Below are 13,542 nucleotides of genomic sequence, written 5' to 3' on the forward strand. Positions count from 1 at the left end.
CACCTTAATGATGAGTATCTTTAGAGCTAGGAAAAGTCTGGAATGTCTGAGGATGATATAATAGAGCTTTAACAGTAGCAATCTGTTTTAGCCTCTAGTCTCATGTCTTGTATATTTTTAAATGTTACTTATAAGATTGGAATAGGGAGACAGGTATTTTTTATAAAAATATAGATAGAATCCTCTGAAGAGCCACTAGAAATGGAGGTTTTAGAAAAATTTGGGTTTTTAAAATCTGTATAATTTTTAGCTGCTTTATCTAGTATTAGTACTTTCAGACATAACTTAACACTTGGAAATAAAGTAAAAGGTAAATTTTTCCGTATTAACTTCAATATTTAATAAGGTTCATCATTTTTAACACTTTATACTTTTGTTTTACTTCCTACCCTTCCCACAGTGCACTGGGGATTGAGCCTGCAACCCAGGCATGTGCCATGACTGGGAATCGAACCAGCAACCTCTTGGTTCCTGGGTGGACACTCAACCACTGAGCCACACCAGCCAGGCTCAGGTTGATATTTTTAGTTTCCTCAGAGAAGTAACAGAAAACCCAAATGAGTACATATACTTTATCTTTTATTGAGAAATATTGTTTAATAATATAACACTTAAAACTCAGATTTCCAAATAAATATTAGACCAGTTCAACATGACACTTATTTTGTGGGTGCTTGACATATTTTAATAACTGAAGTCTACCTGATATTATAATTTAGTTATTTAATTCATTAACTTAAAGTTACAAAAGATTTAAAACCTTAGATATTTTTTCACATTTTTTTATTTTTTTGTGATTTTTTAACATTTACTTATATTTTTAAAAGTCTTTTAATTGCAGTATAGCACACGTGCTGAGAAGTGTACAAATTATAAGTTATAGCTTTTTGAGTAATTACCTAGTCAGCATTTCCTATGTAACAACCTTTGGATATCTTTTTATAGGAGACTTTGCAGCAGTTGATCATGATGTCATTGCCAAATATCTTAATTATTGGCAAAACCCCCTTTTGTGGTAAGTGTTAACTTTAGCATAATCTGATAATAAAGTCTTTGTCTTTTGTAATACTAGAATGCTTACCCAGATCTTGCTTATTTACATCAACAGACCAAGTTTTTCATGACTCTATAGGGAAAGCTGGAGGTAATATTCCATTTTATATAGAGAAAATAAACTCAGAATATTTGTAAGTTGTGGATGGGATCAGACATAAATTTTCACTAAGTCTGATGTTTTTTCTACTATACCAAATTGATAGTTTTCTGTGATAAGTTTTAGTGTGTCATAAACAAGGATAGAAGATAATGTAGCTGTAGGCTTCAAGGAACATAACCTTAGAAGTGTTTTTGACATAATTTTTAGGTTTCTTTTTATATATCTACTATGTACCATTGCCACAGTTGTTTGAGTCTAAAGTTTTATTGATTGATATGCTGTAATTTATAAATACAGTGGGGCCTTGACTTACGAGTGTCCCGACTAACGAGTTTTTTGAGATACCAGCTGTCTCTTGGCCGATTTTTTGCATTGAGTTGATAGAGTAATTTGAATTAACAAGCTCCTTAACGAGCTCGGTCTCGGAACGAATTAAACTCGTAAGTCAAGGCCCCACTGTATAAATTACTTATGAGTGGAAAGATGAGAACCAGTTTCTTAGATCTTTTAAATTATTTTTTTCAAAAGTTCCCGTACTTTACTAGGTTTTAAATATGACATATTTAGAGTTTTAATTTTTTTTAATATATTTTATTGATTTTTTACAGAGAGGAAGGGAGAGAGACAGAGAGTCAGAAACATTGATGAGAGAGAAACATCGACCAGCTGCCTCCTGCACATCTCCCACCGGGGATGTGCCCGCAACCCAGGTACATGCCCTTGACTGGAATCGAACCCGGGACCTTTCAGTCCGCAGGCCGACGCTCTATCCACTGAGCCAAACCGGTTTCGGCAGTTTTAATTTTTGAATAATTGAAATTAGCAACTACGTAACCATTTCAACAATGGACTTCTTCTAACAGGCTGCATGTAACCCAAATAAAGTTATTTTCTCCAAATCGTACCTCCACCAAAATAAAAACTAAAATCACATAGCTGTTTTTATTGAAGAAACTATCAGTTAGATGGGGGTGATATTCTGGGATATTTGGCTATACAAGTAAAAAATGAAAAAATATTTCATATATAGAATGGAATTATTTTTATTTCCACATGTATATAGTAATTGCCTACCAAGTAGGGACCAACAATATAAAGAAAATGGTCTATGCTCTTCAGGACCTTGTGTTTTGCTGAGAGATATAGATTACTAGGAAATCATGTAAGAATTGGTACAAAATAGAGATATGTAAAAATGTTAAGACATAAAATATGGAGCTATTACTTATTCAAGTTGGCAGATTAGTGAGGCTTGGGACCATTGATGGTTAGGTCAGAGAAGACTACACAGAGGTGTTACATACAGCTGTGCCTAGGATTGGGAGTAGTAAGTAGAGGGACAAGAGGGAGGGGAAGAAAGGCAGAGTAACAGAAGTTAAGGCAGTTAGTATGTATTTATATTGGGGGAAAGGTGATTAATGTAGCTAAGAAAGTAGGCTGTTTCATGGAGAGTAGGAGGAAATGTTTGAAAAGAAGATTGTACTTTATCAAAAACCAGATTGTCCTGATGGTGAAATTCTGGTTCAGAGAATTGACTTTTTTTTTGTCTGCTGAATGTTTTAAGCAAACCTCAGTTGAATTGGATAGCAAGTGTGTTCTTCAGTTCTGTTACAGACCATTAATTTTGTCCAGCTCATTATATACATTATTTTTACCAGTTTCGCTGTAACTGACAAGGTTTTGATCCTAATGAACCTACACAGTTTAAATTTTACTCGTAGATGACTCATACAAGATATTTTAGAAAGAAAACAATAATAGGCCTAAATACAGTGGTTCTCAACCTGTGGGTCGCGACCCCTTTGGGGGGTCGAACGACCCTTTCACAGGGGTCGCCTAAGACCATCGGAAAACACATATTTTCGATGGTCTTAGGAACTGAGACACCACTCCTCTATCCGTCTCCAGGGGGGTCTGCCCACATGCAGATACGCCCACATACGAGTAGCCGGCGTATTAAAGGGTCGTGGCATTAGGAAGGTTGAGAACCACTGGCCTAAAAGAAGCCTGATATGTTGGGAACCATTTTGGCTGATCTTGGGGTATGTCCCTATATCAACAGTTCTTAATTTAGTATGCTGGTATAGTATAATCATTTATGGAAAAGTAGTGGATTTATAGTTAGCATACTTTATTGCACAGAACTTTGAAGCCTATTTTATCTATACTGTAGCTCCTCAAAATTGAGATCTTTGTTCATTTCTCCTGCTATTACCACATTGTGCACACACAGCTGTTTTTTTAAATTTTTCATTGTACTTAACATTCTTAATCTTTTAGTCAAGTTGTGAATATTACCTATAGACTTGCTTCTATCGATATAAGAGAATTGAACTAATGTAAAATGTGATACTCAGTTATTGTTTTTATTTTAGAACAAGGCACAGAAGAAGTTAAAAAGTTGCTTTTACTTTTACTGGGTTGTGCAGTTCAGGTAAGTTTGAAATTTCTTCATATTTCATTTTGGTAACTTCTTTATGCTTTTTTGGCTCTAGTTCAGGGGTGGGCAAACTTTTTGACTCGAGGGCCACAATGGGTTCTTAAACTGGACCGGAAGGCCGGAACAAAAGCATGGATGAAGTGTTTGTGTGAACTAATATAAATTCAAAGTAAACATCATTACATAAAAGGGTACGGTCTTTTTTTTCAATAGTTTTATTCATTTCAAACGGCCGGATCCGGCCCGCGGGCAAACGCAGGCCATAGTTTGCCCACGGCTGCGAGTCTAGTTTCTGAAAGACTTCAGGATGGGCCATTGGTTTTCAAAGTCTGTGTTAGAGATTTTAGATTCTGAAGAAAAAGAGTTATTCTCTTATTTTATTTCAAATTTTAGTTATATTACCAGATAGTCATATGACCTAAAATCTTTAATTATTCTTTATTCTAAAGCTTCTTAAGGGCCCCAAGTTTTTCAAGTTTCCTTAAAGATACCTTTAAAAACCTCTCTCAAAACATCCTTATGATTAATGCATGCATGTGAATGTGCTACTGAGGAAAAGTGAGAATGGCAATATAAAGGAGACAAATTATGAAAAATGTTTTAGGAGTCTTGGTTATTGTTATATTGCCCTTTTAATCAATGACTAATAATAATAATAATAGCAGCTATTACCTTATATAGGTTTTCTTATAATATCTCTTTTTCAGATAAGGGAATTGGAGTTTATGTAGGATGATATTTAAGTTACCCAAAATTAAAACACTTACGAGAGTCAAAAAGGGGTACTATTAACAATTACAGTGACACTGCTTGTATAAACTGGGACTGCCCCAGACAAAAGTGGTCGCTCTAGATTTAGGTCATATTGTTAGTAGGCCAGAGAGTTGAGATTCAACTTCAGTCTGATGTTTCCTTTAATTAGCCAATATTTGGGTGGATTATCACAACGATACTTTAAATTTTTCTTTAAACTTATTGATTTTAGAGACAGGAAGAGAGACAAACCCTGAGAGAAACAGAGAGAAACATCAATTTGTTGTTTTACTTATTTATACAGTCATTGGTTGATTCTTGTATGTACCCTGACCAGAGATTGAACCCACAACCTTTGGTGTATCAGGACGATGCTCTAACCAACTGAGCTACCTGGTCAGGGCACAATGTAAATGTAAACTATCTCAGTTCTTTATTGAATGAAGTGTTGGTAAACCAATAATGTGGCCACTAATAATGTTTTACACACGTATGTTAGAAATAATACACCCAAAAGAGTGTTGGCTTTTAGAGCTGACTGCTTGGGAGCTGTATATACAATGTATGTTATTAAAGTTTCATGCTGTATAATGTACAGGTGTTTACTTCATAATTGATTTCATATTAAATGAAATATAGTGTTTGTCGTCATTGCTGTTCTAATTTGGTCATCAGATTCTGAATTAGAAACAGCTCTAAATTATTTACATACTTCCTTTGTGTACTGTATTTGATTTTAAAAATAACTCTATTGGTGAATATTATATAAATTTGGACAACATAGTGACACCATACATTTGGTTATTACTTCTGGCTACCATTTAGTTGTTATTACTGGTAACTAAAAGTGATAGTAGCAATGGAGCAGAACCAAGGACTTTTAAAATGAACAGTTTAGGGAAAGCCTAAAATATTAAAGAAGCCATCATTATCACCATCTGTAAAGGCAACAAAAGAATATTATAAAAATCTAAGCTGCTTCCCTCTCCCTTACTATTTTCTATAGTTCACATGATAGTATCCCAGATACTGGAAAATGAAAAGAATGCCATGGAAATAGTGGTCCTTTTTCTTACTAAGATAAATAAAGCATTTCATAGGTTACTAAACCCATTGAGTGTTTCCTAAGAAAATTTACCAAGGCTTTTTTTACATTTGATGTACATGTCATTTTCCTTTATTACTAAAGTAAAGCAGAACTATGTAATGGGCCTGTTTTTTAAAAAACTACTTAATCGCCCTAGCTGGTTTGGCTCGGTGGATAGAGTGTTGGCCTGTGAACTGAAGTGCCCTAGGTTCGGTTCTGGTCAACGGCACATGCCTGGGTTTCGGGCCCCCTCCCCAGTAGAGGGCATGCAGGAGGCAGCCAATCAATGATTCTCTCTCATCATTGATGTTTCTCTCTCTCTCTCCCTCTCCTTCCTCTCTGAAATCAATAAAAATATATTTAACAAACAAACAAAAATACTACTTAATGAAGCCATGCTATAAATTACCAATTATATTAGGTATGTACATTTTTAATATGTACATGCAATTAAAATGGGATTTTCTAGCAATGCTAAGTGTTCTTAATTTTTCCTATTAATATATCAGCTGGTTATGATTCCCTGTGTTTTAGAGTCACATAATCTGGGAAGGCTTTATAAGGTAGATATTATTTCAAATAGTCATTGGAATAGGGAGGAAGAATAGTTGAGGAGATTAAGGCATAAGAGAAGGCACAGAATGGGAAAGTTGTGTAAAAGAATAATTATAAATATGCATCAGTATGATATTGTAAAGTAAGCTAGAAAATAGAGGGTATTATTTTCTTTCATTATTTTTTTAAAGTTTTTAAATTATAGTTTACATTCAATATTGTTATTTTTTAATTTTGTATTTTGTACAGCATTGTGGTTAGACAATAATATACTTTACAAAGTATTCCCCCTGGTATTTCCAATATCCACCTGGCACGATACATAGTTATTACAATGTTATTGACTATATTCCCTATGCTGTACTTTATACTACTTTGTAACTACATAGCTGTTGTTCTCAATCCTTTTACCTTTTTCACCCAGTCCCACAACCCTCATTTCCTCTGGCAACCATCAGTCTATTTTCTGTTTCTATGAGTCTGTTTCTGTTTTATTTGTTTGTTTATATGTTCTTTAGATTCCAAATATAAGTGAAGTTATTTGGTATTTGTCTTTCTCTGTCTGACTTATTTCACTTAGCATAATACCTTCTAGGTCAGGGGTGGGGAACGTCTGCCCGAGGGCCCTGTAAGTCTGAGAAATCATTTGGTCTAGCCCTGCCAAGGCTTTGGGGGTGAGTTAATTAAATGTTTGACCAAAAATAGCAGGCTAGTTTTCAAGTTGATAATTTTGTATGACCCACGAATGATGTTATAAATGTCCACATGGCCCTTGGCAAAAAAAAAAAAAAATTTCCCGTCTCTTCTCTAGGTCCATCGATACTTAGTAGCCATGTGTAGCTAGTGATTTCCGTGTGGGCAGCACTGATATAAAACATTTGGTCTGATTATTTAACTTCAGAGTTTGAATCTTCTTTCATTCTCTTTTCCATCTTGATAATCTTTCTCTTTTCTGCCCTTCAAAATCCTATGACATTCATTCTATATTCTTTAAGAAAGTCTAACCCAGGGGTGGGCAAACTTTTTGACTCGAGGGCCACAATGGGTTCTTAAACTGGACCGGAGGGCCGGAACAAAAGCATGGATGGAGTGTTTGTGTGAACTAATACATGTTACTGCTGCTGGTGCAGGAGCGGAGGGGAGAGCAAGAGAACCCTCCGCTCTTTCGGCTCCGCGGGCCGGATAGAACAGCCGAACGGGCCGGATCCGGCCCGTGGGCCGTAGTTTGCCCACGGCTGGTAACCTATTGATAAAGCATTTGCAGCATTCTTAAGATTTTGTGGATATTTTAAGTGTAAAGGAAGAATCTCATTGATTTGTGTTACGACTGTGTTAAGGGCTGAGTTCCTAAAGGTAGTGTAAATAAAGAAACAGCAGCTTTAGGGCTTAGGAAAGGAAAGAGTTTCTGTTTAGTTTAAATTGAAGGCAGACAGCAGGGCCGGCGTGGCTCAGTGGTAGAGCTTTGACCTATGAAACCAGGAGGTCCAGGTTAGATTCCTGGTCAGGACACATGCCTGAGTTGCGGGCTCCATCCCCAGTAGGGGGCATGCAGGAGGCAGCCGATCCATGATTCCTTTTCATTAAAAAAAAACACAACAAATTGAAGGCAGACAGATATGACAGTTGAATTGGGGGACTGTCCCTTTAGTGAGTTATAGTCTCTCACTATTTTATATGCTCATTAGCTCAGAAACTATGTATAAATTAACATTTTCAAAAGCATTAAATTAAAATTTTATTTCATACTAGGGGCCCGGTGCACGAAATTTGTGCACTGGGTGGGGGGGGGGGGGAGTGTCCCTCAGCCCAGCCTGCCCCCTCTCACATACTGGGAGCCCTCAGGTGTTGACCCCCATCACCCTCCAATCGCAGGATTGGCCCCTTGCCCAGGCCTGATGCCTCTGGCAGAGGTGTCAGGCCTGGGCAGGGGACCCTCATTTCCCCCCATCACTGGTTCTGCCCCCCGCCCAGGCCTGATGCCTCTGGCCCAGGCGTCAGGCCTGGGCAGGGGACCCCCAGACCCCTCCGATTGCTGGCTCTGCCCCTTGCCAAGGCCTGATGCCTCAGCCAGAGGCGTAGACCCCCATCACCCTCCAATTGCCTGATCGGCCCCTTGCCCAGGCCTGACGCCTCCGCCAGAGGTGTCAGGCTTGGATAGGGGACCCCCATCTCCCCCCGATCACTGGCTCTGGCCCCCGCCCAGGCCTGAGGCCTCTGGCCCAGGAATCATGCCTGGGCAGGGGACCCCCATCTCCCTCTGATCGCTTGCTCCACCCCCCGCCCAAGCCTGACGCCTCTGACCCAGGCTTCAGGCCTGGGCAAGGGGACCATCATATCCCCCCAACCCCCGGCTCCGCCCCCCACCCAGGCCTGATGCCTCGGCCAGAGGAGTTGACCCTCATTACCCTCCGATCACCAATCACCGTATTGGCCCCTTGACCAGGCCTGAGGCCTCCGGCAGAGGTGTCAGGCCTGGGCAGGGGACCCCCAGCTCCCCGCGGTTGCAGGCTCCGCCCCTGCCCAGGCCTAACACCTCTGGCTGAGGCGTCTGGCCCGGGCAGCGGGGACCCGCAGCTGCAGCGGCCCCGTGATCGTGGGCTCTGCTTTAGGCCCAGGCAAGGGACCCCTAGCTCCCGGGACTGCCAGCTTCGACCGTGTCCAGCTCCCATCGCTGGCTCCACCCCTACTTCCTGCTATCACTGGCCAGGGCGGAAAAGGCACCTGATTCTCCGATCATGGCTGGGGGGCAGGGCAAAGGCGGCCCCAGGGCCGCCTTTGCCCTGCCCCCCAGCTCTTAGCTCCCCCCCTGGGTTTCCGATCACTGTCAGTGGCAGGGGGCTTCTTCCTGCTTTCCCTTCCGCCTCCCTGCATTGTGCCTACATATGCAAATTAACCGCCATCTTGTTGGCAGTTAATTTGCATATAGCCCTAATTAGCCAATGAAAAGGGTATCGTCGTACGCCAATTACCATTTTTTTCTTTTATTAGTGTAGATATGCTGCAAATGTACTGTCCAAAGTCATTCTTAATTGTTCTTACTACACCTATCAAATATTACTTATACATAAAACTTCTTGTTTTTAAACAAATTTTTGTTTTATATCCCAAATTTTGGCTTCCTTCTCTAGTCAGAGCTAGGAATTGCATGTTCCTGGTCATTTAATTTTAAATATTATATGTCATCCTAATAATTTTGTTTTTACACAATAATAGAACTTTCTGCATTATGGAAATGTGTTTAAGTTAAATTGTATGGCAATAGAAATAGGATATTATGGTTTGATATAATAAATATATAAATATAAATCAGAATTTTGCTAAGTTTCTTAATGATCAAAGAGTTGATTTTCTTTTTGTGAGTATATAGTCTTCACTAGTGTTCAGTAATTGGCCCAGAAGATTTCACTGGGCTAGACAAGGCAGTGCTGGTTATTTTGTATGCACTTCTCATTTGGTAGCTGGAGGAATACAGTTACTCTGGCAGTTGGACTACAGTATAAGAGATGTGGAGGGGAGGCAGAGATTAAGATGCATGTTAAACTGCTATTTAATACTGTTTAGAAAGAAAAAGTTTAAGTTTGCATTTTAATATCTTTAATTTATATAATGTCTTTAAAATGTAACACAAATGCTGCCTTTATTCCACTTGACACTTGTGTACTTGTATATACATTCTTAAATTTTGCCCCTAGTCACTTTGTTATAAATAAGTCAAATATTTATTGTATTACCTTATAAATGTTGAACTGGTATACAAAAGTAGGTTTCTTAGATTGATAGGCTAAAGATGTGAGAATGAATTGTAAGCTTGAGGTAAAAATTGCTTACAATTTTTTTCCCAAGAAGAAAGGCTGTGTTGTTTGATGATAGCCAAAGACTGACTGAGCATTTTGGCTGTATTCCGAATTCTGCCACTGACTCACTGTGTTTTTTGGCAAGTAACTTACCCTCCCTGAAACAAGTTCTTGATTCTTTACTTCTCTGTTTGTAAAGTTAGCATAATAATATTGTACTGACCTCAGATGGGTTGTGTAATGGTTTCCCACTTTAGAACTTTGAGGCATAAAAATAGTATGGATTTTCAATGCCTTGCCTTTTAAATAAATACTTCTAAATTGTTATCTTTTTATTAGGTAAGCATATTAAAGAGACCATTTAAATGCAAAACAAAACAAAACCCTCATTGTACTGTTCAAAACATAGCCAAGAGTTTTACCCAGATGAGTTTTCAGTTATTTACAACATATTAAGTACTATACCCTATAAAGTATAAATGATCATTTTATTCATTTCTTTTAGTGTCAGAAGAAAGAAGAATTTATTGAAAGAATTCAAGGTTTAGATTTTGATACAAAAGCAGCAGTTGCAGCACATATTCAAGAGGTAATAACCTGTGTACAGTTTTTATGAAGCTCTGGTATGTTCATCTATCTCCCAAAATCATAGGATAAGCAAGAGCAAATCCAGGTCAAATATAGATGAACCCTGCTTTTAGACAAATTGCCATCTTCTCTTTAGAGACAGTTTCTTAAATGAATCAGTCGTCTTATATGTGGTATAGTGCTAATCATAAATGTACTATTATGTTTATACAGAGAGACATAGACAAAAATGTTATTTGAGGAATGAAGTATATGTCTTTTTTATATAGCACAGAATAAATAGTATAGTAAATGGAAGCAGCAGAAAGTGGATCATTGCATGTAATTCAAAACTGAAGTGAGGTAAGATGATAACTGTAGTATTTTATTCAGTGATTTTTCTTTGGATGAATGGACACAGCATAATTTTTATTGAAGATATTTGAATTATAAACGGTGATTTGTAATATCTTTATAAAAACTTAAATCTAGTACATATTGTCTAGTACATATTGTGCAATGTCAAGTAATTGAAGTTACATATTTATTAATGCTTTTAAAAGCTGCTGTTTCTGCATTTATCTAGAACTGGTCCTTTAATCATGTATACTTTACAAGACTTTTTAGAATTAGAGCATGCTAAATTTTGCATGCTGGTTAGAAAGAGAATTAAGGGAAAGGAGAGAATTTTTAAATAGTGAAAATTGGTAGTGTTTAAAATATTATGTATTTAAATAACTTTGTGTTCCCATATGTCATCTTTTCTCTTATTTAACATTCAGAGATCCCAGCTTTCTTGTCAGTAATATTATTATCAACAGTATGCATAGTAAAACTCTATAAAGTATAGTTTTATTGGTAGTTTCCCCTTATATGTATTTGTTTGTTTATGCTAGCTCTGTGGCTTGTATCTTATTTTGGATAAATGCTAATTGTTGCAAGTCACTAAATTTGCCACCATTCTTGAAAATGTTATTTTTGCTGCTTATTGCGAAAGCTAAAGCAAAATATCAGAATCATGGTGAGAAAAGAAAAGCAAGAACTAAGTATTTTACTTATATAACTCAATTTTTTAAAAATCTTTATACTGGGAGTCCTTTTCTCCTTAGGTTCTGTAATGGTGTCATCTTCAGAATCTATAATGAATTAGCTTTTCAAGTATAAAAATACAAGAACATATATCCTATATGATAAAAAAACTTTTACTTTTAGATTAAAGTACAGTACATCTAGTATTATCTAATAAAAAGTTAAATTGATTTTGTTAAAGCAGTTGTCAGACATCAATATTACCTTCCTTTAAGAATGCTTTGAATGAAATATCTTTTTTTAAAAATATTTTAATTGATTTTTTAAAGAGAAGGTAGAGGGATAGAGAGTTAGAAACATCGATGAGAGAGAAACATCGATCAGCTGCCTCCTGCACACTCCCTACTGGGGATGTGCCCGCAACCAAGGTATTTGCCCTTGACTGGAATCAAACCTGGGACCCTTCAGTCTGCAGGCCGAATCTCTATCCACTGAGCCAAACCGGTTAGGGCTGAATGAAATATCTTATTTTTTTAATTGGAAAAGAAATAGAAATTTATTTAAAAATTTATATTTAAAAAATGTTTTTAAAAATAATTTTTAGTAGTAGCTTTTTCATCATTCATTACTTTAAAATGCTCTTTTAAACATCATATTTGCTTTTTATATTTTTATTATATGGGACATAATATTTGAGCTAATATTTTGCTAAAATGAAATAGATTTTAAGTATTAGCCATTTTAAAAGTTATGTATTTTGGTTGTTTTCCTAAAGGTAACCCATAATCAGGAAAATGTGTTTGATTTGCAATGGATGGAAGTGACTGATATGTCTCAGGAGGAAATAGAACCACTTTTGAAAAATATGGTGTTGCATCTAAAAAGACTTATAGATGAGAGAGATGAACATTCAGAGGTTTGTAAATTTCTTTCAGTATATTACCAAAGTTTGATTTCCAAAAAAAGAGAAAAAATAGCATTTAGAAACACTTCAGAATTGATACTTTATTAAAATACGGTATGCTTTTTTTGTGTGTGTGCGCGTGACATAGGAACTAGAAAGGACATACGGGCCCCAGATTAGACAAATTTAAACAGTAAACTAGTAAACAGATTACAATTAGGGTTTCTTTCTTCCTTTCCTTTTAAATTATTATTCTGATTTTTTTCCTATATGTTTTCTTAAGTCATCCCCATAGCTCAGCAACAGTACAAAAGTGTGAAACTGAAAATATCGTTGATGTAAGTGGAAAAATCATTGCCTTGAAGCATAAGAATTTACTTAAGGATAATTTTTAGTTTTATTACCATGTGAGGTTGGAAAAATGAGTGTTAATAAAAGGAGAATAACAGGTGTTCTGTATAAAATGTCCCACAAAAGTTCTCAAATTTTTGTAGTCAGTATAATGAAGTGTGATTTAAAAAAAAGAGAATTATTATAAACTTGTTTAAGACAGTACTTTGCTTTTTAAAAAGTGGAAAAATTGCTCCAGAATTTTTTGCCTGCGCTCTCTGAAAACAGCTTGTAATTTTTAGAGGAGTCTAGACTTCAATGCATGTGGCGGTGAGTAATATTTTCTTAGTATCAGACCAAAGTACTCGGCCAGTCAGGAGAATGTATAGCTTTGATCATTTGTTCCATTTACATGGAGACAGTTTTGAGCTGATTTATACAGCATTTGATTACTCTTGGGACAAATAAAAGACTATACAGAAGAAATTCCTAAAGATTTATTTTTATGAACAAAACTTTCATGTCTCTTTAGAGTATATTCAGTTCTGATGAGAATTTTCGGCTTTTCTTCAGTCATTGAAGAAGACAATATAGGAAATAAATATTTTAGAGCAATAATTAAAATTTTTAAAAAAGCTAATACAGTGAGACCAAAGAAATAAGAGTAAATTGAAAAAATCTCTAGTATATACCAAAGTTATCCTGAATTTTGTTTCATTTTCAATCTGATTTTTGAACCATATGCTGTATCTTTTTTTATATTAGTATCTTTTCATCACTTTATTCATTTCTAGACCATCCCTTTGTATTTCAAGATATTAAAGATATTTTGTTAAGGTGTCCTCCAACTTCTGAGAAATTACTTCTAAAAATCTATACTTTGGCCCAGCCAGTGTCACTCAATGGTTGAGTATCAACCTATGAACC

General features: G+C 36.4%; 1 protein-coding gene across 9 annotated transcripts in view; it reads left to right on the forward strand.

Annotated features, from left to right (window-relative positions):
* CCDC88A (coiled-coil domain containing 88A) overlaps nt 1-13,542 on the forward strand; it is a 112,357-nt gene that overhangs the window by 34,139 nt on the left and 64,676 nt on the right. For all 9 annotated transcript variants that reach the window (XM_059659792.1, XM_059659794.1, XM_059659791.1 and 6 more), the window contains exons 4-7: nt 946-1,015; nt 3,532-3,590; nt 10,291-10,374; nt 12,157-12,297. In XM_059659792.1, coding sequence (XP_059515775.1) covers nt 946-1,015; nt 3,532-3,590; nt 10,291-10,374; nt 12,157-12,297 — 354 coding nt within the window. The remainder of the gene's footprint in view (nt 1-945; nt 1,016-3,531; nt 3,591-10,290; nt 10,375-12,156; nt 12,298-13,542) is intronic.

The sequence above is a fragment of the Myotis daubentonii genome, chromosome 12 (genome assembly GCF_963259705.1).
Source record: "Myotis daubentonii chromosome 12, mMyoDau2.1, whole genome shotgun sequence".
Lineage (NCBI taxonomy): Eukaryota > Metazoa > Chordata > Mammalia > Chiroptera > Vespertilionidae > Myotis > Myotis daubentonii.